At 44.6% G+C, this 23,295-nt stretch overlaps 2 protein-coding genes across 3 annotated transcripts in view; one reads left to right on the plus strand and one right to left on the minus strand.

Moving 5' to 3' along the window:
* The first annotated feature begins 2,926 nt into the window (after window positions 1-2,926).
* Window positions 2,927-23,295, plus strand: part of TDRD9 (tudor domain containing 9) — a 121,553-nt gene continuing 101,184 nt past the window's right edge. Inside the window, exons 1-2 of the mRNA XM_087856292.1 lie at window positions 2,927-3,134; window positions 19,237-19,343. Coding sequence (XP_087712418.1) covers window positions 2,941-3,134; window positions 19,237-19,343 — 301 coding nt within the window. The 5' untranslated portion in view covers window positions 2,927-2,940. The remainder of the gene's footprint in view (window positions 3,135-19,236; window positions 19,344-23,295) is intronic.
* On the minus strand, window positions 11,228-13,441 carry RD3L (RD3 like). Of its 2 annotated transcripts, none has more exons than XM_045776137.2 (4): window positions 13,234-13,441; window positions 12,969-13,075; window positions 12,270-12,575; window positions 11,228-11,902 (listed from the first exon to the last, which is right to left on the minus strand). In XM_045776137.2, exons 3-4 carry the CDS (start codon window positions 12,566-12,568, stop codon window positions 11,605-11,607), a joined length of 597 nt encoding a protein of 198 aa, XP_045632093.1. In that variant the 5' UTR covers window positions 12,569-12,575; window positions 12,969-13,075; window positions 13,234-13,441; the 3' UTR covers window positions 11,228-11,604. The 2 variants fall into 2 exon arrangements, with proteins under 2 accessions (XP_045632093.1, XP_045632094.1); XM_045776138.2 differs by having other exon boundaries at window positions 12,969-13,114.

Consider the following 23,295-nt stretch of genomic DNA (forward strand, 5'->3'; position numbering starts at 1 on the left):
CCTGGGAATGCAAATATACAAAACCTCCACCAAGGCCCGCGGCTTCCTCTGTGCTCTGGTCTAAATGTCCACAAGCCTATTAAGAACTGTCAAGCTGTCTCTTTCGACTTTGGACAGGAATGCAGGTTGAGCTGTGCTAATTGAGTATGAAGCACCAAGAACTACCAAATGAAGGGGTCAGAGCTCTTCTCTATGATGACACAGAATGTTAACTACCACTTGAGAAAATGGCAATTAAATGAGAACAAATTTTGAAACTGAAGCATCAAGACAGTCTCCTTAAGCTGCAGTTAAAAACTCAAAACTCAAGAGGACTGAAGGAGAGTAACCCAAAAGGTTCAAAGAACACAGAAAAAGCCTTCCAATCACCTTATACCTGTTAAAATGACTAAAATTGAAAAGACTAGAAATAGTGTTGGCAAGAGAAACACTTAGGAGAAAAAGAAACCCTTGAACAATGTTGGTGGGAATGTAAATTGGTGCAGCCACCATGGAAACAGTATGACGTCTCCTCAAAAAATTAAAAATAGAAATACCATATGATCCAATAATTTCAATATTGAATATTGACCCAAAGAAAACAAAAACACTAATTCAAAAAGATAATGCATCCCTATGTTTATTGCAGTATTTTTCATAATATCCAAGATATGGAAGCAGCCCAGGTGTGCATCAATGGACAAATGGATAAGGAAGAGACACACACACACAAACACACACACAAAGGACTATTACTCAGCCATGAAAAGGATGAAATCATGCCATTTGCAACAACATGGATGGACCTAGAGGGTATTATGCTAAGTGAAATAAGTCAGAGAAAGATAATTATCGTATGATTTCATTTACATGTGGAATCTAAAAAACATGAATACACCACCAACAAGCAGAATTAGACCAACAAATACAGAGAACAAATTGACAGTTGCCAGAGGGAAGGAGGGGTTTGGGTGAAATGGGAGAAGAGGGGTGGGAGGTGCAGGCTTCCAGCGACGGAAGGAATACGTCCTGGGAATGAAAGGCACAGCGTAGGAAACAGTCAGTGATGCTGTGATTGTGCTGCGTGGTGACAGATGGCAGCTACCTGTGTGGTGAGCACAGTGTAATGTCTAGTTGTCCAATCACTATATTGTACACCCGAAACTAAGGTAACATTGCGTGTCAACTATATTCAAATGAAAAAAGAAAAAGCCCTCTAGAAAATGTTCTCGTTAAAGGAAACCTCTTCAAAAAAAAGGACTGCCACCTGAAAACGGACTCTGACGCTGACAGGGGATGACACAGTGTGGAGACACAAATTTGAGTTTCATAGTTGTTTGAAGTGGTTTCGATGTATTTTGGGAAATTTAGAACATGTGCTGGCCTTCACATAAAGTATGAAGTTACCTTATTTTTAGTCAATTCTGAATGACAGATCGAGAGTCTCAATGACTTTATGATTACATTTTTATTTAAGGCAAAACAGGTTCATTGCCAAAAATGTGTGAGGGACACTTTTGCAGGCTGCCGTATTTGGAAAAGTCAGAGCAGGAGGCCCAGAGCCCACAATAGAAACTAGTGGTGTGGCGGATCTGGACCTGGGACCGCTGGCCCAGCACCAGGCCGGGCTCATTTTTTTTGTGAAACAGCAGAGCTTAACCCCGGCCTTGTGGGCCTTGTCTGCACTGCCCTCAAGCTGACCTCTTGCTTGCCACCCCTGGAGCACTTTCTAGGCCTTCACTAGACTTCCCAATGTTGGTCAGCGCCAGGCTGTTGGATCCTCCCACGTACACTTTCGCACTGTCTTCCCCGAGAGCCCACGGGGTGCTAGACTTGGCGCAGACAGTAGGATGGCGGGCAGGCAGTCACGCGACTCTTGTTCTTCCTGCTGTCTTCCTTCCTTTGTATACCTTTGCTGCGTTCCCCCACCCCTGCCTCATCTTCCAGGCTCTTTCCCAGGGTGCTGTCCTCCACCTTCACTCTTCTAGAGCTCAGTCTGGACCATTTCAGCTGCTCTCGGGGTCTTACCACGCTCCATTTGCTGATGACCACCAAATCAGTACCTCCCGCCGCCTCTTCCTCTCTAGCTGTGTGGACGGCGCTGCACCTCCAATGCAGGTTTAGGAAAGAAGATGAATCCCATTTGGTTATGTTGTGGCCCCACAGAACTTCTTCCAGGCCCCCAGTTCAGGCCGTGGGGCCTTGTGCCTCCAGGCCTCCGTCCATGGAGAGTACCGTTGCCTGTGAATGTCCTTCACCTGCCTCCTTCCTGGTTATCCTGCAGGTGTCCACTGCGATGTCATTTTCTCCCAGAAGCCGTTCCTGACCTTCTTGCTCCTGTCCCCAGGTCAGGTGCAAGGTGTCCCAGTTTAGCAGCCAGCTGTTTACCTCGACGATACACACTCAGATCCTTTCTCTCGTTCTCCTTCCATCTCCTACCCTGAGGTCTCTCAGCACAGCACCCCGGCAGCTCTGCACTGGGCCTGGCACACAGCAGGAGCTCAATCAATGTCTGTCCCTTGTCGGCTTGGAGCACCATGCCGCGGACAGGATCCTAGAGGGAACAGGTGGAGAGCGAGCCAAGACTAGGTTCTTGCACCCCCTGGTGGCTGATCCCGGGGCCCCCAGAGGGTCAAGCTGGCTGACTCGGGGACAGCCACGGCGGCGCAGGCGCTGCCCACAGGACTGCCCACGCGCAGAGGGGCGGGGCTGGCAGCACGCGGTCCGGGCGGCGCGGGCGCTGGCTCAGGCACGTTCTCATTGGAGGGCTTGGGCGGGCGGGGCCGGAAGCACGAGGTTTGGGCCGCGTGGGCGCTGGCGCGTTCTGATTGGAAAGCCCGGGCGGGGCGGGGCGAAGCCGCGTTCCCGCCGTCACCACGTTGCGCCGTCGCGTTCCCGACGTCGTCTGTTCCCGCCGCACCGCGGGGGCAGTTGAGGAGGCGTCGACGCCAGGCAGGGAGCATGCTGCGCAAGCTCACTCTCGATCAGATCAACGACTGGTTCACGATCGGCAAGACCGTGACGAATGTGGAGCTGCTGGGCTCGCCGCCCGCCTTCCCGGCCGAGGCGGCCAGGGACGAGGCGCAGCGCCGGGACGCGGCGCCCGCTTTGGGCCCCGCGGCCCAGGCCCAGGCCCAGCCCGTGGCGTCCAGGAGGTAGGAGGCCGGCGAGGCGTGGGCACGGCCCGGGGGCGGGACGGTGGCTGCGCGGCCTCCCCAGGCGCCGCGTGACCCCACCCCTGGCCCCAGGCCGCCCCGGAGCTAGCCGTCTGTCCGAAAGGCCTCGCCCAGTGACCCAAGCCGGGGTAACTCGCTTCTTCCGGAGGCCGAGCCATCCCAGAGTTTGGTTCCCTTTCTCAGTGTTTCATTAATAGGCTTCGTTTTTAGAGCCGTTGAGGTTTACAGAAAAATCGAGTGAAGCCCTAAGCCCTGTGTTCCTCCCTCACCCCCACCAACATCCCTGATGTTCATCTCTTGCTTTAGTGTCGTTCATGTGTTAGGACGGAGCAACCCCTGTGCCCGCGTTCTCAGTAACCAGAGCCCGTAGTTGAGGGTGCACTTTGGTGGCGGTGTGCGTGGTTGTGGACAGGTGTATGGCGTGTATCCTCCGCCCTACCAAACAGTTGCCCTGCCTTTTGTGTCCCACTTCATCGTCCCTCCCTGACCCCCACGTCCCCAGCCCTCTATCTTTCCTGCGTTTTCCAGTGTTTTATAGTTGGAATCAGACTATGTGTTGCCTTTTTAGATTGGCTTCTTTGATTTTGCAATATGCACTTAAGTTTCCAACATTTTTTTTTTCATGGCTTGGTAGCTTTTTTTTTTTTTTTTTGAAGCGTTGAATAATATTCCACGCTGTGGATGGATGTACCACAATCTGCATTCAGCTGCTGAAGGATGCTGGTGGCTTCGAGGTTTTGACAATTGCGAGTAAAGCTGTGGTATACATTTCTATGCAGGTTTTTGTGGGTCAAAAGTTTTCTGCCCATTTGGGTGAATATCAAGCAGCTGGAATGCTGGATCTCTGTTCAGTTTTATTAATGCCCCTCCTCCCACTCCTTTTTGACTGAAGTAACTGCTGTTGGTTTATCTGTTCGCATGATTTTGATGGAAATAAAAAGGCAAGAGGAGGCCTTCCGTTTTTAAAAAACCCACATCTGGTGTGTAGAAACGCCTGCTCCCTCTTTAAAGCAGGCCAGTGTGGAAGTAGTCCCATCTTGGAGTATCTGAGTCACTGCTTGGACTCTCCTCCCTCCCAAGTTCAACACCTATTACAGCCCAGAGGGTGGTTTTTGTTTTTTACTTTTTAAAAAAGTTACTCTTGTTTGTTGGCCCCATCAAGTTTTCATGGGTTTGTTTCTTGCATCTGTAGACAAGCTTCAGGCCCTTGTAGAGTCAAGGGTAACTTGGGATCTTTGGCAAATTTTTTTTGTTGGGTGCAAGGAAGAGACAAAGAGACCCTTGTGCAACTTGTAGAGTGGTTGTTTTGTTTGTTTCTGCACACTTCGTTTCCTTCAGTTACTCTGGTGAATGATCCCGTAGGCTATTCCCTTGTAACAGGCAAAACAATATTGCTTTTAAATAACTCATTGTGGTAGTGGAAGTAAATTATTGACCTTTTCAGAAAGGGAAAGTACAGATTTAAATGTTCTTCTAACTACGAAGGGTCAGTTTTTAAAATTTCCAGTCCTTCATGGACTGAGATTTTGAAAAATCAATAAAAATGAAATTTCAGAGTAATGGAATGACAAGAGACAAAATATAAGCCCCATCTAAAATATTATTATAGTCAACATGTAAAATTGTTTTGTAAAATTACCATAAACATTTCAACATCTGTAGGTAGCTAGAAACAGGCAAATAACTAGAGACGGGCAGATAATGTTGTGGTTTGCTAGTCTGTATAGTGCTTTGAGTCTGAGTAGTACTTCTGGAAGTCCTGTCCTGGGCCCTTAGCACATGCCTAAGGCCAGAGGTTCTGCCATGTAGTAGGCACTCAGATACAGCTGTATTATTTAATCCTTGAAACGAACCCCTTGAAATTGATGGCATTGTCTTGATTGTGTAGAGATCTGAAAGAAACAGACTTGGGTGGTAAAGTGGCTTGCCTAACTTCCTGTGATAAATAGTCATGGAAGGTAGAATGAGCCACACCCCCCCACACAAAGATAACCAGTGGAACCTTTGGAACTTACATTGCATGGCAAAAGGGATTTTGCTGATGTAATCAAGGTTATAGATCCTAAAATAGGGAGATTACCTGGATTGTCTAATTATACGAGCTTTCAAAGCAGAGACCTTCCCCGACTGGAGCCAGGTATTTGAAACATGAGAGGGACTTGACCAGTTGTTGCTTGACTGGGCCACAAAGGAAGCAGGAGAAGAACGTGGGCAGCTGGGAGAAAAGTTGGAATCCCAGCTGACAGCCATTAGGGAATTGGGGACCTCTGTCTTACAACCTGAAGGAACTGAATTTGGCCAACAACCCGAATGAGCCTCTTGAATGCAGCCCTGCCAACATTTTTTTTTTTTTTTTGAGAGAGAGAGAGACAGGAAGAGAGGGAGAGGGCATGGGCGTAGGGATGGGGGACAGAGGGAGAGACTCTTAAGCAGGCTCCATGATCAACATGAAGCCGGATGTGGGGCTCAATCTCAGGACCCTGAAATCATGACCTGAGCTGAAATCAAGAGATAGAGGCTTAACTGAGCCACCCAGCAAACATCTTGATATTGGCCTCATGGGACCTTAAGCAGAGGACCTAGTTGGGTCCACCTGAAGTTCTGATTTACAGAAACTGTGAGATGATAAATTTGTGTTGTTTTCAACTGCCGAATTGCTGAGTTTGTGGTATTTGTTATGGCAGCAACAGAACACTAATACAGGGGTAGAGCTGGGATTGTTTTAGGGTGAGCTGACCTGAAAGCCAGTCTCAACCACAGCAGCTGGCTTTTTGACTCATGTCTTTCCGGAAAGGAGAGTTTGAGTGAGGTTTTGACATTGGTGAGAATACATTTGACATAGAGGAAGACAGGCTTTATGAGCATAGGATATCACATAGTGAAGCCATGTCTGAGGAGGCAATCAGGGTAAGAGTAGCTTGCGTTGAGTCTTTGGAGTTCAGTCCACAAGAGCATTGTTTTTTTTTTAAAGATTTTTATTTATTTAACAGAGAGACAGCCAGCGAGAGAGGGAACACAAGCAGGGGGAGTGGGAGAGGGAGAAGCAGGCTCCCAGCGGAGGAGCCTGATGTGGGGCTCGATCCCAGAACGCCGGGATCACGCCCTGAGCCGAAGGCAGATGCTTAACAACTGAGCCACCCAGACGCCCCACCCAAGAACATTGTTAAATCAGCTTTATAGGTCATGTGAGTAGTGACCACCAGCATTAGAAGAAGAGAAATAGAAAATATCAGACCATTTGGCAGCTTCAAGTGTACTTTGTCCCAGAGAAAACTTTCCCATAGAAACTCACCATTTCAAATCACTATATCTGGTGGATTTCTTTACCCAGTTATTTTTTACCTAATTCGATGTTTCCTTCTTGGTACGTCTCATGTGGGTTAGTGCCTGCTGTGTTGAGCTTTGTGTCAGGGGACACGGGCGCACAACAGTCTCAGTCCTTCTGACAAGGGAAGTCCCAATTTATAGCTGAGGATCAGATAACTTGTTGAGAAAGTTACCCCCATCCCCTGTGTTATTATATTGTAAGGATGGATGTGTTTGACTCCAGGGTATATAACTTTTCCCTTTTTGCCTTGTTGTTTTTAAGTATGTAGGCTTTGCACAGATGTTAATGTATGTGTCATTCTCCAAGGATTCCTATTTTCTGTTCGCTCACAAAGGCCATGTTTTTTTTAAGACCTTTTTGTCTTTTTAACAGCTTTAGTTCGGTAGGTCACAGTGCCATCAATTAAAGTGTTATGTATCTACATGCCCCTGAAGTGGAGTGGCTGTGAGAGAGAGAATGGGGGAGCTCAGAGAGGGAAATGGAGGCTTCATCTGAGGCTACTGGGGAACCATTGGAGGGCATTCTGGGGTTTTGAGCAGAGCTGTGACATGACTTATAGCTCTGATGATCCCTGCTGTGTGGAATGGACTGGAGCGGGCCTAGGGCAGAAACAGGGAGATCAGGGGAGTCTGTTGGTATCATCTGTGACATTACCTTTATGTGTCAGCTTGGCTGGGCCATCCTGCCTGTATTTGGCCCAACATGATTCTGGATATTTCTGTGAAGGTGCTTTTGGATGAAATTAACATTTAAGTTGATGGATTTTTAGTAAAGCAGATAACCTTCTAAATTGTGAGTGGGCCTCATCAAATCAGTTGAAGACCTGGCTAGAGCAAACACTGACCTCCTGAAACAAGAAGGAATTCTGCCAAGTCCCTTTAGACTCGGACTGCAACCCCTCCTTGGGTTTTCAGCCTGCTGGCCTAGCTAATTCCTTGAAATAAATCTCTCTCTCTCTCTGTATACACACACAACCTGTTGGTTTTGTTTCTCTGGAGAACGCTCACTAACACATCATCCAAGAAGGGAGAGGATGGTGGGTTAGACCAGGACTGTAGCAGTGGAGGCGGTAAGGCAGTAGTATAGTTTGGATATATTTCTAAGACAGAGGCAAGGGCTTTGTGGTTGGATCAGATACAGAACATGAGTGGGGAAGAAAATCATGGGTGACACCAAGGTTTCTGGCTGAGCAGCTGGGACATGTTGCCATCTACGGAGAAAAGCAAGACTGCACGAGGGGCTGGTGTATGGGGAAGCAGGAGTTTGATTTGAACACTTTAACTTGACATTACTAGCAGATAACGATAAATGTAGGCAGTCTGGAGGTGAGGAAAGAAACCTGGCTGGAGCCAGATGTTTGGGGATTTAAGGCTTTGAGACCAATGAGCTCACCCAGACTATGGGTGGTGTATCCTAGTGGGTGAGTGCTGAGGGGGAAGAGGTCCTAGGACCCAGGCCTGGAGCCCTTGAACTTAGAGGTTGACAAGAGGGAATGAACAAAGGAGGCTGAGAAGGGACAGCTGGAAGGCTCAGAGGAAAACCAAGCGAGTGACCCTCCCCCCTTTAAATAAACAACTGTTTGCCTGGTATCCCTTATGTGCATCTCTTAGTACTTGGATGGAATTGCTTTATGTTGTTTCCCTCACGTAAGGACTTCGTGAGGGACTAGAACATCCCTGGATCTCCACCTCCTAGTGCAGGGCCTGACATGTAGTAGGAACCCAGATACTTGTTTGCATGAGTGAACTGCTTTAGTAGATCCCAAATATTGATTGCTTATGATATGCTGGAAATGAGAGTGGCTTCCTTATCCACTCCTGCCTTGACTGAATCATGAAATCTGCCTTACTCCTTTGACCATAGCTGATTTCCCTAAGGTGTATGTGTAATCAATCCGATGAAAATCAAAATATCCTGGCAACTGTGCTGTGAAATGTTTCCAGAATAAGAGCACATTTCACTGTTTATACTTTCACCACCCTGGACGAAATAAACCACCGTCATCTCTTTCCTGGATTATTGCAGAAGGCTTCTGTTTGTATTCTCCTAGCTTCCGTCCTTGCCCCCCCAACAATTTATTCTAGCACCCAGAAGAATACCTGGCATGAGGTGGGTGCTCAGTTACTATTTATTGAATGAACAAATTCTCGAGTCAACATTCAGTCCTAAGGTTCTTTGAGCAGGTGTGCAGTTTTCTGTGGACAGATTGCCGTCAGAATAAAACGTAGCCCCGTCGGGGCCAGGCCTTTGTCCGTCTGGAGTCTGCCTAATCGGCCGCACTCTGGCCGCATTGGCATTTTTTCTGTATCTGGAAGACACTGAACTCATTTCTGCCTTGGGGCTTCTGCATCTACCCCTCTGCCTGGAGTGTCATCCCCCTGCCCCCCGCAGTCCAGTTTCTTCCCGTGACTGACTGCTCTCATCATTCCGGGCCCTGTTCAATGTCTTACTTCTTACAGAGGTCTCCTGTGGCCCCCACAGCCGCAGCGGTCCTCCCACACCTCCTTTTTCCACCTCTCTCATTGCTTTCAACATTTTTTTTCTCATCTAAAGCACTTACCGTGTGCCCCAAGTCTTATTTTTTTGTGAGGTGTTTTTGGCCCCTCTGCCCTCCAGAATGGTTCTGAGCTTTCTGGCTTATAGAATTGGATGGCTTGGTGGTGGTGTCATTTACTGAGCTGAAGTTTTTAAAGAGCTGTGCTTTTTGTGTGTGTATGCGTGTTGTTTTAATTCTTTTGTTTCTTTCTTGATTTTTATTTATCCTTTCAAAAAACAAACCTCTGTGACTTTGCTTGCCTTTGGGCATCCAAGAAGAGGTGTCAGGTAGACAATTGACTATGCGTTTGGAGCTCAGAGAGTAAGTTAGAGCTGGAGGTGTGCAGGGGCCTGACAGTGACATGAATCCTGCCCCGTTGTTCCCTGATACGAGGCTGTTTGCTCATCTGTCAAGTAGGAATAACATTACCTACTTTCAAGGTAAGGATTGAATGCACAGTACTTTTATGTGGATTAGTGCATTTACATCTCATTATTTTCTAGCTAAAGCTTTTAGCCACTGTGCCGACACTCTCCCTTTATAAAACATGCCTGAAGCTTTCCTGATATTCTTTTCCCGCATCTGCACGCCCTTACGTTTTTGACCTTCATCTTCTTGACAGCTTTAGGAACTGTAAGCAGCCCAGTGTGTAGAAGCAGGATCTGTTAATATTCAGGAAGTTATTTGTGTTAAAATTTCTGTATGATTTGTAGATTTTCTAGAACAACTGTAGTTTTAAATTACATACACCAGTGCTCTCACAGGAAATGTGGTTATTAGGTTATTGCCAAAACAAAGTGAGAGATGGAGACTTTGCATACCAAAATGCAGTGTATTTCTTCCACTCCCCTTTAAAGTCTGGTTGTGGAATTGACTGCATCATGGGTGACTTAGAGCAACGCGGGCTTCCTGTTCTTCCTGGACTAGTGGGTCACATAACCGTCTGCAGCTCCTTCACTTGCAGGAAGCTTCGGACAGGAGGGACTTAGGAAAATCCTCTTCTTCCTGTCTGGACAGGGAGAACGGTGCCTCTCAAAAGTGCGGTGGGCTTGATCATTTATTTTGTGTAGTGGCTGATGGAGGTGGCTTGTGGGGAGAATGGAGTGTTTGGGGCCTCTTTCTGCTGTGTATTTCCTATTCCACATGGTGAGGTGGCCAGTTCTAGTGCCGCATTCAAACTCCACGTTGTTTAAAACAGAAATTTTGTTACCACCATTGAGGCAATAGTATTAAAACTCTTGTTTGTTCCGTATTCACTGGACAATAAGCACTTATGCACTTCTGGGGATACTCAGCTTTCCCACAAATGGTTTCCACTCTAAGACTTTTATAGTGATTAAAGAGTCCTAGATAGATAGCTCACGAAAACAATCAAAAGGGAACAGGAGTGAGAGGTGTCTTTATTTTAGATCCACTCAGTGCTGTCTTTCCACTTACCTTGTCTTATTAAACCCTGGTCGGGTTGACACCGTATATGACACAGGATTAAAGACCAAACTGAGGCCTGGTCAGAATGGTGTAGATGTTGGCCAAGAGTCCAGGAAAAAAGTCAGAAGGTTTTTTTGGAGCGGATATTGAGTTCTAGTCTTGAATATTTTTCTTTTTAGATGGGAAAAAACAAATCTCCAAATAGAAAGTTGTAAATATTAGGTTCCTTGGACTTACTTTGAAGAATGATAAAGATTCTGGGACTTTACAAAAAAAAATAAATCCAATGATTAATTTCCTACTTTAATGAAATTATGAAATATTGAATTTTGTGTATTGAATATTTGCTATATTTTTAGAGAGGACTGGCGGGGCAGAGGGAGAGGGAGAGAAAGAATCTTAAGCAGGCCCCATGCCCAGCAAGGAGCCTGACCTGGGGCTCGATGCCACGACCTTGAGATCATGACCTGAGCTGAAATCAAGAGTTGGACGCTTAACTGACTGAGCCACCTAGGCGCCCCAGAATATTTGCAATTTCGGTGAACCCAGTTTGTTTCTTTTTATTGATACAATATAGAGCTCTATTTTTTTTTTTACTTTCCCATAATGTTAATTGAGATTAAAGATGTTGTAATTACTAACAAATCTGAATGTTGAAGTAAAGCACCACTTAGTTTTTAAACTGCACATTATTTCCTCTGTCACTGCCCATCTTCCCCTTCCCTGCTGAGAATGAGCTGGAGTCCATTCTGTGTTATATTGTAAAAGTAAGATTCACATCAATCATTTATTTTATTCTATACATAGCTTCCTTTTGGAATAAAAGTCGAGGTTAATGTCTCATTTTCACACAGAATTTGTCCAATTCCATACTTGTTCCTGTGAGATGTGTTTGAAGTGTAAGAAAATACTTCAAACATTTTTTTCAAAATGTTAAGGAATCATTTTAGGTAAAAGTATACAGTTCAATAAAACATTGCATTTTTAGAGCGGATAAAAAAGGAACACTATTTAAAACATAGGATGCATAGTTAAGAGCTACTTAACATCTGACTTTGCAACAGAGAAACATGAAATCACGTTACTTTTTTGTATTCTTAATATTAAGAATTCTGCTTCTAAAGATGGCCATAAAAACTCTTCTGGTTATAAGTAACTTAACTTGATGGGTAATAATATGGTAGGTTCCATATTCTATGCGAGAATGCTGGGAACCTGTTCTTTGTGGTTTTGTCCACGTAACTGGAAATAGTGGGTATTTCGTCTTTATCAGAACTCCTGGGGCCTGTGCCCGGGATCACAGAAGGAACAGGACAGTCTGTGTTCCCTGACTCTTCTGGGACTTCTTGCTGGTTACCTTTGTTAGTACTGTTTAGGAAGTCTTTCAGAACTTGCTTGAAGATGTAGACTATTTCCCATGGCAGTACATCATTTTCTGCTAAAACTTCTCGAAATCTGCAGGGAAACCAGTAATGAATATTCAATTCAGAAACTTCATTTTGTCCTATCTGTTTATTTCCAAAACACAGCTTAAATAAGCTGATCCTAATTAGTTCCTCACTTTTTGAGTAGTCTGCGCACTCCTTTAAAATTATGCTTCTTAGTAAAGAAATTCTGAATATGGCTTAAAAATATTTCCTAGCCAGTAAGAGGTCAACAAATATTTTTGTCCAGTCTATCCGTGGAGATTTTGGTTGCTGGATTTTTTTGATACACATGATTAAAGAATTTACATGATAGAATACAGTTTCCAGTCTAGATGTATGAGAAACTTAAACTTGGCGGTAGCAAAATATCACAAAAGAGAACATAGTATTTTTACCTGCTGAGAATAGTTCCAGTTTGACAAGGCTGAACTTGTGAGCAAAGGACTTCAAGTTGTCTTTGTTCAGTAGCTGGGATGGTCGTGTGGGGATTCTGGTAGTTTCTCAGCCAGTTGTAATCCACACCTGTTTTTTTCACTTTTTGTTCATTTTCGATCTCTTGTATTAATCTCTCTCGCTCCTTCAGATGCCACTTTAATTCCCGAAGCAGAGTCTTTGTCACTACATCGGAGCCAGGATAGGGTGTGGGTTTGTAGGAATCATATTTTGGCCATTTCATCCAGCCAAAAAGTGGCATTTTTAGCCTGTGGAAATATTCTCACTTGTTTATTTGCATAAAATGTTGTGGTTCTGATGAGCAAATATCTGTTTCTTTACAATAAATTTGCCAGAAAAGTGCATGAGTTTTTCACTGGTTAGATATGCAGGTCAGAATAAGATTAGAACATGGATTAAAGCTTTTCAGTTTCTAACTAGGTCAGTACCAAACACCAAGCTTTGAAAATACGTTTATGTAGCTAAACGGAAATGAAATATACAAAGTCAGAGATAATCTCCAGACTGAACGTTCTCTGAAAATAACACTGACACTTGCTATTAAAAGTTCTTAGGAGGCTTTAAAATATTAATGTACAAGAAGTTCTATCTGTAAACACACTTTTGACTTACGTTTTGTGCAGAAAAGGTTTAAAGCGTACCTGGTAAGTTGATGGATCCGATGTGGTGATGTTTCCAAAGAGTTTGCTTGAATTAGTGGTGAAGCTGTGTTTTACTCAGGCATATATTGTTCTCCTGGATGTATCCCCTGTTGGAAGGAATGAGCCTCCTTATTTACCCACTGAAACTGTATTTGAAATAAATAAGTTTCTATGTTAGGAATGAGGTTGTGATGTCTTCATTTAGAGAGACTGCTCATTAATTCACCTTGTAAGTAAGCTAGAAGAAATGACAAAAATAACTTACTATTCAGTCTTCACAAATTATATAATGGTCTACTTTTGAATGTAGCTCAGTCTATTTGAAAAGGATGCCGGCAGCAATGGGCTCTGGTCCTAAATGCGCTCAGACTTCTCTTTGGTAATGAGACGAGAACGACAGTGTGAGGCACCACGGATGTGCTCCCGGCCACGGTGAGGACTGTCGCATGGCATGGTGCTCTGCTGTGCATAGCTGTAGGTCACAGCTCAGTGCTGTATTTTTATGCCTGGTGAGCTCTAAAAATAACTACGCTGCCTTTATTCTTCAGCTTAACTTTGAGGCCATCTAGAAGCCAGGTCACTGTCCCCTCCAATGAAAGCAGGAAAACAGATCAGTCTTGACGATTTGCAAAATACCCATTTTCAGAAAATTTGTTATGATTGAGCAAAGTAGGCAAAGAATGCTGATATCTGTCATATGAAATATTTAGTAAAGGTTATTTTTTGTACTCATTCTGTTTCTCTTTCTAAATAGTAGTTAAATTTATGTATTTAAGCAAGTTGTAATGCCGGAGGACATAAATGCTTAAGTAGGTAACTCTAAAATATACTTTATAATCTCTTTAAAAACATAGCAATAGTAGATTAAGGTTAGGGAAAAAATAGAGACCTAAGAACATAGAAAGTTGAAAAGAAAGTCTTACAGTTCATTATGGAAGACCTAACATTATAGTGTTTTCTTTTGGAACTGAAGGTGAGACGCTCTACTTCCTGCTTGGGCGAGTGCCGATGATGCGTAGTGCTCTTTATCGTGCTGTGTGCCGCTCAGGTGCTGTGTGTCTTTTGCTCAAGAGCAGACAGGTCTTTTACTCTCTAGTTCTGTGTTTAATGACTACATGGTGGCTTTTCCTTTTCTAACATTTGTTTTCTCTGTTGCCTTTTCCGACAAGTGAACCATGAAGAACAGGCAGGGTTTACATCAGACCTGTATGTCATGCAGGATCAGGAGTGATGTGTGTGGTCAGCCTGGAGCTCCTACTGCTTGTACGTGAGAAAAAGCCCCTTGTCAGCATTCGTTCTCTTCAACAAGAAGGTTTTCACATTACATTGTGTAGAGTATGAAAAGGAGAGGAGAGGAAAGTTTATCATGACACAAGTGTCCTACCAGATTTTCTACCAAAGTTACGATGAATCCTGACACTTCTCCCTTTCAATAAACTCCTTGTTATTGCTTTAATTCTTTAAATTTTTGCTTCTGAGATGGGAACAACATTAGACGTATGTTGGATATGGAACATAAACCAAATTTCTTTTCAGGGCCCTCTGCAGTCTTGCATTATCCCTTCCTACATGGTTTTCCCTCTCGCTCTCCCCCAGAGTATGTCTTTTGTTTCAGGCAGGCCTGACTCTCCGGACGCTTGTCCTGTTCCCTCTTACCCGTCAGAGTGGCTCACACTGACTCTGTCTTTTGAGATATTTACTCATTCTTTTTTCCATTTACCCACATCATAATTCTTTTTTGCAGGGCCTAGTTTAAATACCACCTAATGTTTTTCTTTTGTCTGAGGAAAAACATCAGCATATTTTCCTTGGCTCTAGTTTTCCTTCAAACTTATAGAAAGATTGGCCTGTGTTCTTGTTCTCTCTCCTCCCTGTTTTCTAGTCCTTTCTGATTAGGCTCTGCTCTGCCCTGCACTGGAATTGCTGGCTTTCAGTCACTCAGCAGGTGTTGGCTGTGCTGTGGCCTAATGTTGGCTAGGGACTGGAGGTGCTGCAGTGGACAAGACGGACCCAGTCTCTTCCCTTGTGGAAAGCACCTTCCAGTGGGAAGACAGTAGGAGCACATGAGTTGTCCAGTAAGCTGATCGCAGATCACAGGTTGCGGGGGGGCAGGGAGGTGGGGTTGTTTAATCCACTGGAGGCCTCTCCGAGTTCCATGTGGAGGTCAGGAAAGGCCTTTCTGGGGAGGGAGGTCCTTCGGAGATTTGAAGATAAGTGAGCTGCTACACGGAGAGCTTCTCGAAGACCATCTCCCTCTCCTAGGAACTTAGTTAGCACCTGTCTTGCCATCGTGACTACTGCTCAAGTCCAGCCCTCACAGCTTTTCTTACCAGTCAGCTTACATTCAGCACACCTTCCTTGGATGTGTTCATTGTGTAAACCTGTGTTTCTAGTACACAGGGTATGCTACTGGTATTATTATCAATTGCATTTTTTCTGTCCTAGATCCTGAGATTGTTTGATTGAAATAGCCCAACCATTCCAGTCATGCTCCTACTACCATGTAGATGGAGAATGTAAATATTTGTAGATCAGGGTAAGAAAGTACCTTTGTGTTAATCCTTCCTGTTTATTAGGCTATGATCAGATTAACTTGGATTTTATTAAGCATTTTAGTAAGTTGAATAAATGAGTGTTTCTGATGGATTACAACCTTAGGATATTTTGTGTGGAAGACATAAACTTAACCAGGAAACTGGTCAGTTTCTTTTTTGGTCATTGTCTTCTCATATGGTGTCCAGCAGCATTTGGTAACAATGAAAGGAAGACTTGTCACTGTAAGGAGACTGATAGCCTTTTGTTTTTAATTCCTTTGCTACTGGATTTAAAGTTCTGGATTATTGGTTCTTTTTTCTTTCGGCTGGTAAAGATGCAGTTAAGCGGCACCTGGTTTTGGCTCAGGTCGTGATCTCGGTTGAGAATTGAGCCCCACGTTGGGCTCCATGCTCAGCAGGCAGTCTGCTTGTCCCTCTCCTTCTGCTCCCCGATAAATCAGTCAATCAATCTAAAAAAAAAGATGCAGTTAATATTTGAGGGGAAACTAAAACTGCTAAATTTCTTTTCCCAGTATTATTTTTTCTTTAAAATATTTTAATTAAAATACACTGATGCATGTACTTTTTAAAGTTAAAATCACATTTATATTGGGTTGTGCGTCTGTTGATTTACAGGAATTCTTAATGTACTCCAGTGCTGTGTGCTGCAGATGTTTTCTCTTGAGTGACCGTCGTCCTTGCTCTTTAACCTTTCTAGAGACGTTGTTCATCAGCTTAAATGACAGTTTAGTTCAGTTTATTGATGTCCTTTTTGACTTTTCCTTTTCATGCTCCTGTTTATGAAGGCCTTCTCTACTCCAAAGTTCTCGAATGTGGGAGAACTTCAGCTTTACAGGCTTAAAAACATAAGTGCCTGGGTTTTGAATCAGTTTGAAATTGATCTGAGATTGGTGTGAGGTGTAGGGTTCCCAAATTGGATAGCCAGTATCTAAACTAAGTGGTCATTGCTTTGTTCTGGAGATTTTCCTTGTTCTTCGTATGCAGACTATGCTGGGCATTTTGATATTGAGGGACCCTAGGGCTTGTTTAAATTCTCTGGGGGAATGCAGCTGAGCAGCTGTGTTCAGGCGGCAGGTTCCTACCAGCCTTCTGTAGGGTTCGAGGTCTCTGGGCTTTCAGAACCACTGCAGTGCCCTCTGGGTCCGTCCTGCATGGTGCCACCTGCTGGCCGTTCTGTAGTTCAGCTCTCAGTCCTCAGTCCGCGGTGGGCTGTTGGGGGTGAGCCCATGCTTGTGCAGCCTTGGGGTGAGCCCAGTAGCTTATGGACGGCCTTTGGGGGGGTGGGTCTCTGTTTCCTGGCAGCTCCCGATTTTGGTCCCTTATTGCTTCGCTCCACCCTGTGCTTCCTGCCAGTGCAGCTGCCTGCATTCATATCTGGGGTCAAGCAGTGGGAGGATCCAGGAGGAGAGAAGGCAGTGAGGGTCTACCCTACCATCTGGGAGACAGCGTTTCCGCTCCTTATTGTTTGAGGCTCTTGCTGACCCCTGCAATACGAGAGAAAGGAGAAAAGAGAAAAACTGGGGACTGCCCTCACTTTGAGCATTTGGGGTCCCCTTTCTTGCTCCCCGAGGCACAAGAGCACTTCTGGGCGCTCTGTCTTCTATGCCAGGACCTGTGTCTGCATTTGGCAGTGCGGTGAGTTGGGCTCAGGGGATGGCCGAGTTAAACAGTGGCGTGTGCTGCTGGTTTGCCTGCTGGTGCTCCGAATTCTGGTCTTCCTCCTCCATCTGCCTGTTACTGTGCTTTCAGAGACCCCAGTAACAGCCCCCCTGCTCCGGCCTGGCTTGATAGCTTCATTTCGTCGGGCACGGGGTGCAGTGTGTGTGTTTGGTCTTCCCAGCAGCGGGAACCAGGGAATCGTTCTGGACTCTCATGTTTTCATACCCAGATCTAGTATGCCCGCATACTCCAGCGGCCCCACCTTACCTGCTGCCGCTTGAGTCGGAGTCCCAGCCACCTTGTCTCTGGCCTGGGCTGTTGTGCTGGTGTGTTAGGTGGTCTCCCTGCTTCTGCCGCTCTGAGCCAGCCTGCTAAAATAGGAGTTTGATACTGCTATTTTTCAGTCCCCACTTGAAACCCATCTCAGAGCCAAAGCCAAAATCTTTGTAATTAGCACCTGCCAGTAGCCTGCCCCCTGCCCTCTCTGGGAACCACCCCACTTCCTGTACCTCTGGGCTCCTCCCACCTCTGGCTCCCTCTGCCTCCTGACTCTTGCTGGCACACTTGCCTCAGGGCTCCGGCTTTCCGGGGTTCTCCATCAGGAGACTTTTCTCCCCCTAGGGCTGCAAGGCCCCACTCTGACTTCTGATCTTTGCTTTAATGTCACCTTTTCATCAATTAACATTGCAGCCACCCTCACCCCATCTCTTCTCCTGGCTTATTTTTCTCTGTGGACTTATCTCTGTCTAATCTACTCTGTGTTGATTTTTCTTTACCAAACTAGAGTGTAAGCTCCGTGAGAAAAGTCTGCCAGCTGCTTTGGTGGGGGGAAGGGCAGCAGGAGAGGGAGAGAGAATCTTAAGCAGGCTCCATGCCCAGCACAGACCCCGACACAGGGCTGGATCTCACAACCCTAAGATCGTGACTTGAGCCGAAATCAAGAGTCAGGTGCTTCACTGACTGAGCCACCCAGGCGTCCCTGGTGGCTGCTTTATCCCAAGTGCTTAGGACAGTGCCTGGTGTGGAGTCAGCCCTTAATTATTAATTTGCTGAGCGGATTCATGAGTGTCAGGTAAATGGTAATCAAAAGAATGCCGCTGTTAACTGAATATCAGACAAAAGTAGGATTTAATGCAAATAGCATTTTATTAAAGTAAATCTATTTCAAGAATTGGTATTATACAGTCTTGTCTCTGACAGCAGGGCGGTTAAATATTGATAATACAAACATCATAATTGATAGTATATTTTGCATATCACATTGCAGTTGTCTGTTTTAACTTAAGATCTTGTACGTTTTTACCTACTAGTATGAATATAGCTATGGCAGTCCTTCAAAAGATGCATACTAAGTAGGAGTGTGCCATCGCCGAGCTTAGCCCTCCACTGGACATTTGTTTGAAGGTCTTAACTGTTACAGGCGTTGTAAAAATTTCCTCCCTTTCTTGATGTTTGGACCCTTCCTCCCTGGAGTCCTTTCATACCCTTGCCTTTTAAATTTTTCTCCATATCACTAACGAGTATGTATACTATTATGTCTCCTCCACTAGAGTGGCCGTTTTATGAGGGCAAGGACATTGTTTTGTTTCCTGCTGTATCTCTTGTGTCTGGGGCAGTACCTCGCATGTGCTGGGTGTTCAGTAACTATTTGCTGAATGAATGAACGCTTCTGTGCATGTCTGTGCCTGTGCTTCCTTCTCTACGTGTTGAAATACTGCTCTATGGAAGGCACTGAGGGGAAAAGTGTGGCTCAGATCCGGGCAGATTGCCCTTCAGGATAACAAATGGTCTTACCCGTTTACCACTCTCCGCTCTGATTGGAGAATTTTCATTCTTTCTGCCACTCCGTAGGAGGAAACAGTGGTTTCTCACTGTTTAAATTTGCGCTAAGTGGTATGTAGATGTGGAGTGGAGCATATTTTCATTTGCTGATTGACCATTTGCATGTATTCTTCTATGATTTAATGCAAAAGTAACCATTTAAGAATTCCCCTGGCACATGGGGTTTCTTGGCTTTTCGGAAACTGTATACTAACATTGGATATTCTTTGCAGGCCACTTAGCCGAAAGAGCTCAGAAGTGGAGTATATTAACAAATATAGACAGCTTGAAGCACAAGAATTTGATATGTATGGCAGTGATCAGTCAACCAGTGGGCCAGGTAAATGGGTATCTTTAAATATTGAAAAATATGCTTCATTAGTTATTCACAAATAAGACATTACATTCTTTAAAGTCTTTAAGAAGTGTAATATTTTGCTCAAGAAAGAATCCATGTTGCTAGTTAATTCAGGGTTTTTTTTTGAGGGGATGAGTGTATATTGGGTTGTAAATCAGTCATTCTTTTTCTCTTTTGAATATTGTTTCTAAATAGTCTGTTTTTTGGAAAGACTAATAATGGTCTTTTACTGTTAATTAGAATTCCCTAAAATTTTTAAAAAAGTATTTGTTAAAGATTTTATTATTTTTTACACCCAGTGTGAGGCTCGAACCCACAGCCCCAAGATCAAGAGTCGCATACTCAACTGATTGAGTCAGTCAGGCGCCCCTCCAGAACTACCTGAAATTTTTATTTAAAAATGATTACGGTTTTTTTTAAACAACAAACATATTAAAACAAAATTTTAAATAATGCTGAAAGTATAAAGTAAGTCTCTTCTTAACAACCCCACCTGCCTTGGGTGTAGTGTTGCGTGTGTGGATTAAGCTACGTACTTTCTGTGACTGTGCAGTTTCTTTTTCTCAGCTATTGTCTTATAATCAGTCCCTATTTGTATGACAGAAGTCAGCTTTTGATTTGTTGCTTTATTGCAGACTTTCTGTCAGCTCAACTAAGAAGTTCTGCCTCCTGTCCTTCTACCCTGTATACATACTTCCTTACACTAAGGGGCAGAAGTTGGGGTTAGAGTAATTTCCTTTTCTTTTTTAGCCTTTTTAAAAATTGCAAAATACAGTCCGTATGTAATAGTACATTAATTTATGTCCTTCTTGGGATTTGTTTGGGCTACTTGACAGTAGAGAATATTGGTATCTTTTGCCAGTTCTGGAAAAATCCTGAGTCATTATCTGTGCCCTACTGTCTCTTAGTTTTCTTTTCTCATTGTTTGGGTCACTATACTATGTTCAGGTTAATTTCTCATTGCTTATGTTTCACCTTAAAGGAAAAGCGTGTTGAGTTCTTTGCCTTCATTTCTGTGTTGTTGCCTTACTGTAGGCTTCCTTACTGTGGGGTTCCCTCAGTAGGGGCCCTTTGTATATTTCCTCTACTCTCCTTAATTGCCCTCAGGAGGAATATTTGTCTGACGAGTCTGGTATACTATCACCAGAAGTGATAGTTCAAAACGTGTGTGCCCCTTGATCCGATTTTTCCTTAGGCTAAGAAAAGTGCAGAGTTGTATGTGTAGGAATGTTGATCGCTTCGTTGCTTGACTATGGGAAGCCTTGGAGGTCTCTTAAATGTCAGTGGACAGAGGATGTATGGTGGAGTACAATGCAGCTTCTGTAGAAGTGTGAAAGAGCCATATGTCTCATTGTGCAAAGATATCCATCATTTCATCTTTCCATTTGGGGGAGTGTGTTAGTTTTCAGATGACTGTAATGTGATCCTTCTGGTTACACCCATATGTACTGACCTTGCGGCATACCACCTGCTGGTCCTGGAGCATGCCATATGGGACTGCCACTGTCTGAAGGTAGCCAGGTTACAAATGAATGCCTGTAATTGGAAGTGTCTGCTCTAGTAACTTTTGATTTGGATTAATATTTGGAACTGCTATTTGCTTTCTCTGTCCCTGGCATCTTTATGTTTGGAACTTTTCACCAGGCAGTCACATAAATTACAGCTTTGACTACATTCAGAGGATTCATTCAACGACCAGTATTGTCAAGGTGTTGCCAGGGACTGTATGGGGCCATGGGAACATGATAAGTAATAAAACCTGGTCCCTCCTAGCACAGAGATTACTGTTTAATCATGTTATACAAATAAATGCTTTTGGAGATAAGACAGCTCTATGGGGGCCTGAGACAAGGGTTTCTGACTTGAGCTGAGGTATCAAGAAAGTAACAGTTGAGCTTGGAGCTGAAGGATGAATGAAGTTACCTGGGTGGTGTGGGAATCAAGGTGGAGGGAATGTGTACAGGGTCTGTGATGGGGAGGCCTGGTCCTCTGGCCCTTAAACAGGCATTGTTGTTGGGGAATCGAGAGTGGAGGTGGTCAGGCCTGGGCACGGTCACTTCTAGGCTGGGTAATAGCCCCCGAAGAGGTCCACATCCAAACCCCCCGAACCTGTGACTGTGGTACCTTCCAGGGTAAAAGGAACCTGGCAGCTGGGATTAAGTTAAAGAGCTTGAATGGGGCAATTGTCCCAGGGTCCCCTGTGTCATCACAGGGTTCTTCCACAAGAAAGGTGGGAGGATCAGAGTCAGTAGGAGGAGATGTGGTAGTGGAAGCCATAGTTTGGAGTGATGGGAGAAAGGCGCCCACAAACCAAGGAATGCAGGCTGCTTCTAGAAGCTGAAGAGGTAGGGGAACAGATTCTTCCCGGAACCATCCCTGGAGGAACTGTCCATGCAGCACCTTGAGCTTAGCCCAGTGAGATGGATTTTGGACTTCTAACTTGCAGTACTGTGAGAGCGAGTGCTGTTTTTAAGCCACTTAATTTACTGCCGGAGCAGTAGAGAACTGTACTGGATGGGGCTGGATGAGAGAGGCACCACCGATGGCAGAGGCTTCGGGCCATAGCTAGGAATTTTGGTTTTGATACTTAGAGTAGTGGGAAGCCATGAAAAGTTCTAGGGTAATCCTGGGATGCATGTGAAGGGAGGAGGGGCACATTGTATGATTAGAACTGTGTTTGGGGAAGACCACCCTGGTCCTATTGGAGGAGGTCAGAGCGGACCAAGGAGAGTTAGGAGGGGTGGTCCTGCCCAGGGGAGAATCAGTGGTGATGACCGGCTGATGACAGCAGGGGGAGGAGGGGCAGGCATGGGATGGACTGCACAGGGTGTGATAATGGGTTGGATGGGGCAAGAGAGGAGAAGGCCATAGGAAGCAGGAAGGTGCTGCTCCATGTTTTGAAGTGCCTCTGGGGCACTGGGGAAGAGAGAGGAGGTTAACACGTGTGTGTGCATGTGTGTACACACAGCTGTTTCTGTCTCTGGGTTGGTCTGTATTAAAGCCAGGAGATTACACCCATACCTCCAGTCCTACACTGCAGGTTATATCCAGTTAAAAAATACTTTGTTTCAAATTCTTTTGATTTTGGTGTGATACAGGTATTACTTCATCTAAGTAAGTGGTTTTAAAAATTATTTCTAGGGGAACCCTCTTACACTGTTGGTGGGAATGCAAGCTGGGGCAGCTATTCTGGAAAACAGTGTAGAGGTTCCTCAAAAAGTTGAAAGTAGAGCTACCCTATGACCCAGCAATTGCACTACTGGGTATTTACCCTAAAGATACAGACGTAGTGAAAAGAAGGGGCACATGCACCCCAATGTTCATAGCAGCGATGTCCATAATAGCCAAACTGTAGAAGGAGCCCAGATGTCCATCGACAGATGGCTGGATAAAGAAGATGTGGTTCATATATACAATGGAATATTACTCAGCCATCAGAAAGGATAAACACCCACCATTTACATCGATGTGGATAAAACTGGAGGGTAATACGCTGAGCAAAATAAGTCAGAGAAAGACAATTATCATATGATTTCACTCATGTGGAATGTAAGAAACAGCACAGAGGATCATAGGAGAAGGGAGGGAAAACTGAATGGGAAGTCATCAGAGAGGGAGACAAACCATGAGAGACTCTTTTTTAAAAATAATTTTTTATTTCAAAATAGCTGTATTAAGGTATAATCAACCTACAATAAACTGCACATACAGAAGAGTACAATTTGATAAGTTTTGACCTATGTATACATTCCTGGAACTGTCAGCACAATCAGGATAATGAGCACAGTCCTCACCTGAAAGTGTTTTCAGGCTCTTTCATGACCTATCCCTTCTGCCTCTCTCCACCCCTTACTTCACAACACACTCCTGGTCATGTCCCAAGGTAACCTGATCTGTTCCTGTAGATTTGAGTTTTCTAGAAGTTTATATAATC

Source organism: Ursus americanus, chromosome 26 (assembly GCF_024610735.1).
Source record: "Ursus americanus isolate L20-20 chromosome 26, mUrsAme1.1.p, whole genome shotgun sequence".
In the NCBI taxonomy this organism is placed as follows: Eukaryota; Metazoa; Chordata; class Mammalia; order Carnivora; family Ursidae; genus Ursus; species Ursus americanus.

Bases quoted from the DNA above. Each gene is read 5' to 3' on its own strand.
- RD3L (XM_045776137.2), bottom strand. From the start codon at position 12,568: ATGCCACTTTTTGGCTGGATGAAATGGCCAAAATATGATTCCTACAAA. The intron at 11,903-12,269 runs GTAAAAATACTA...GTTTCCCTGCAG, and splicing joins ACTGGAACTATTCTCAGCAG to ATTTCGAGAAGTTTTAGCAG.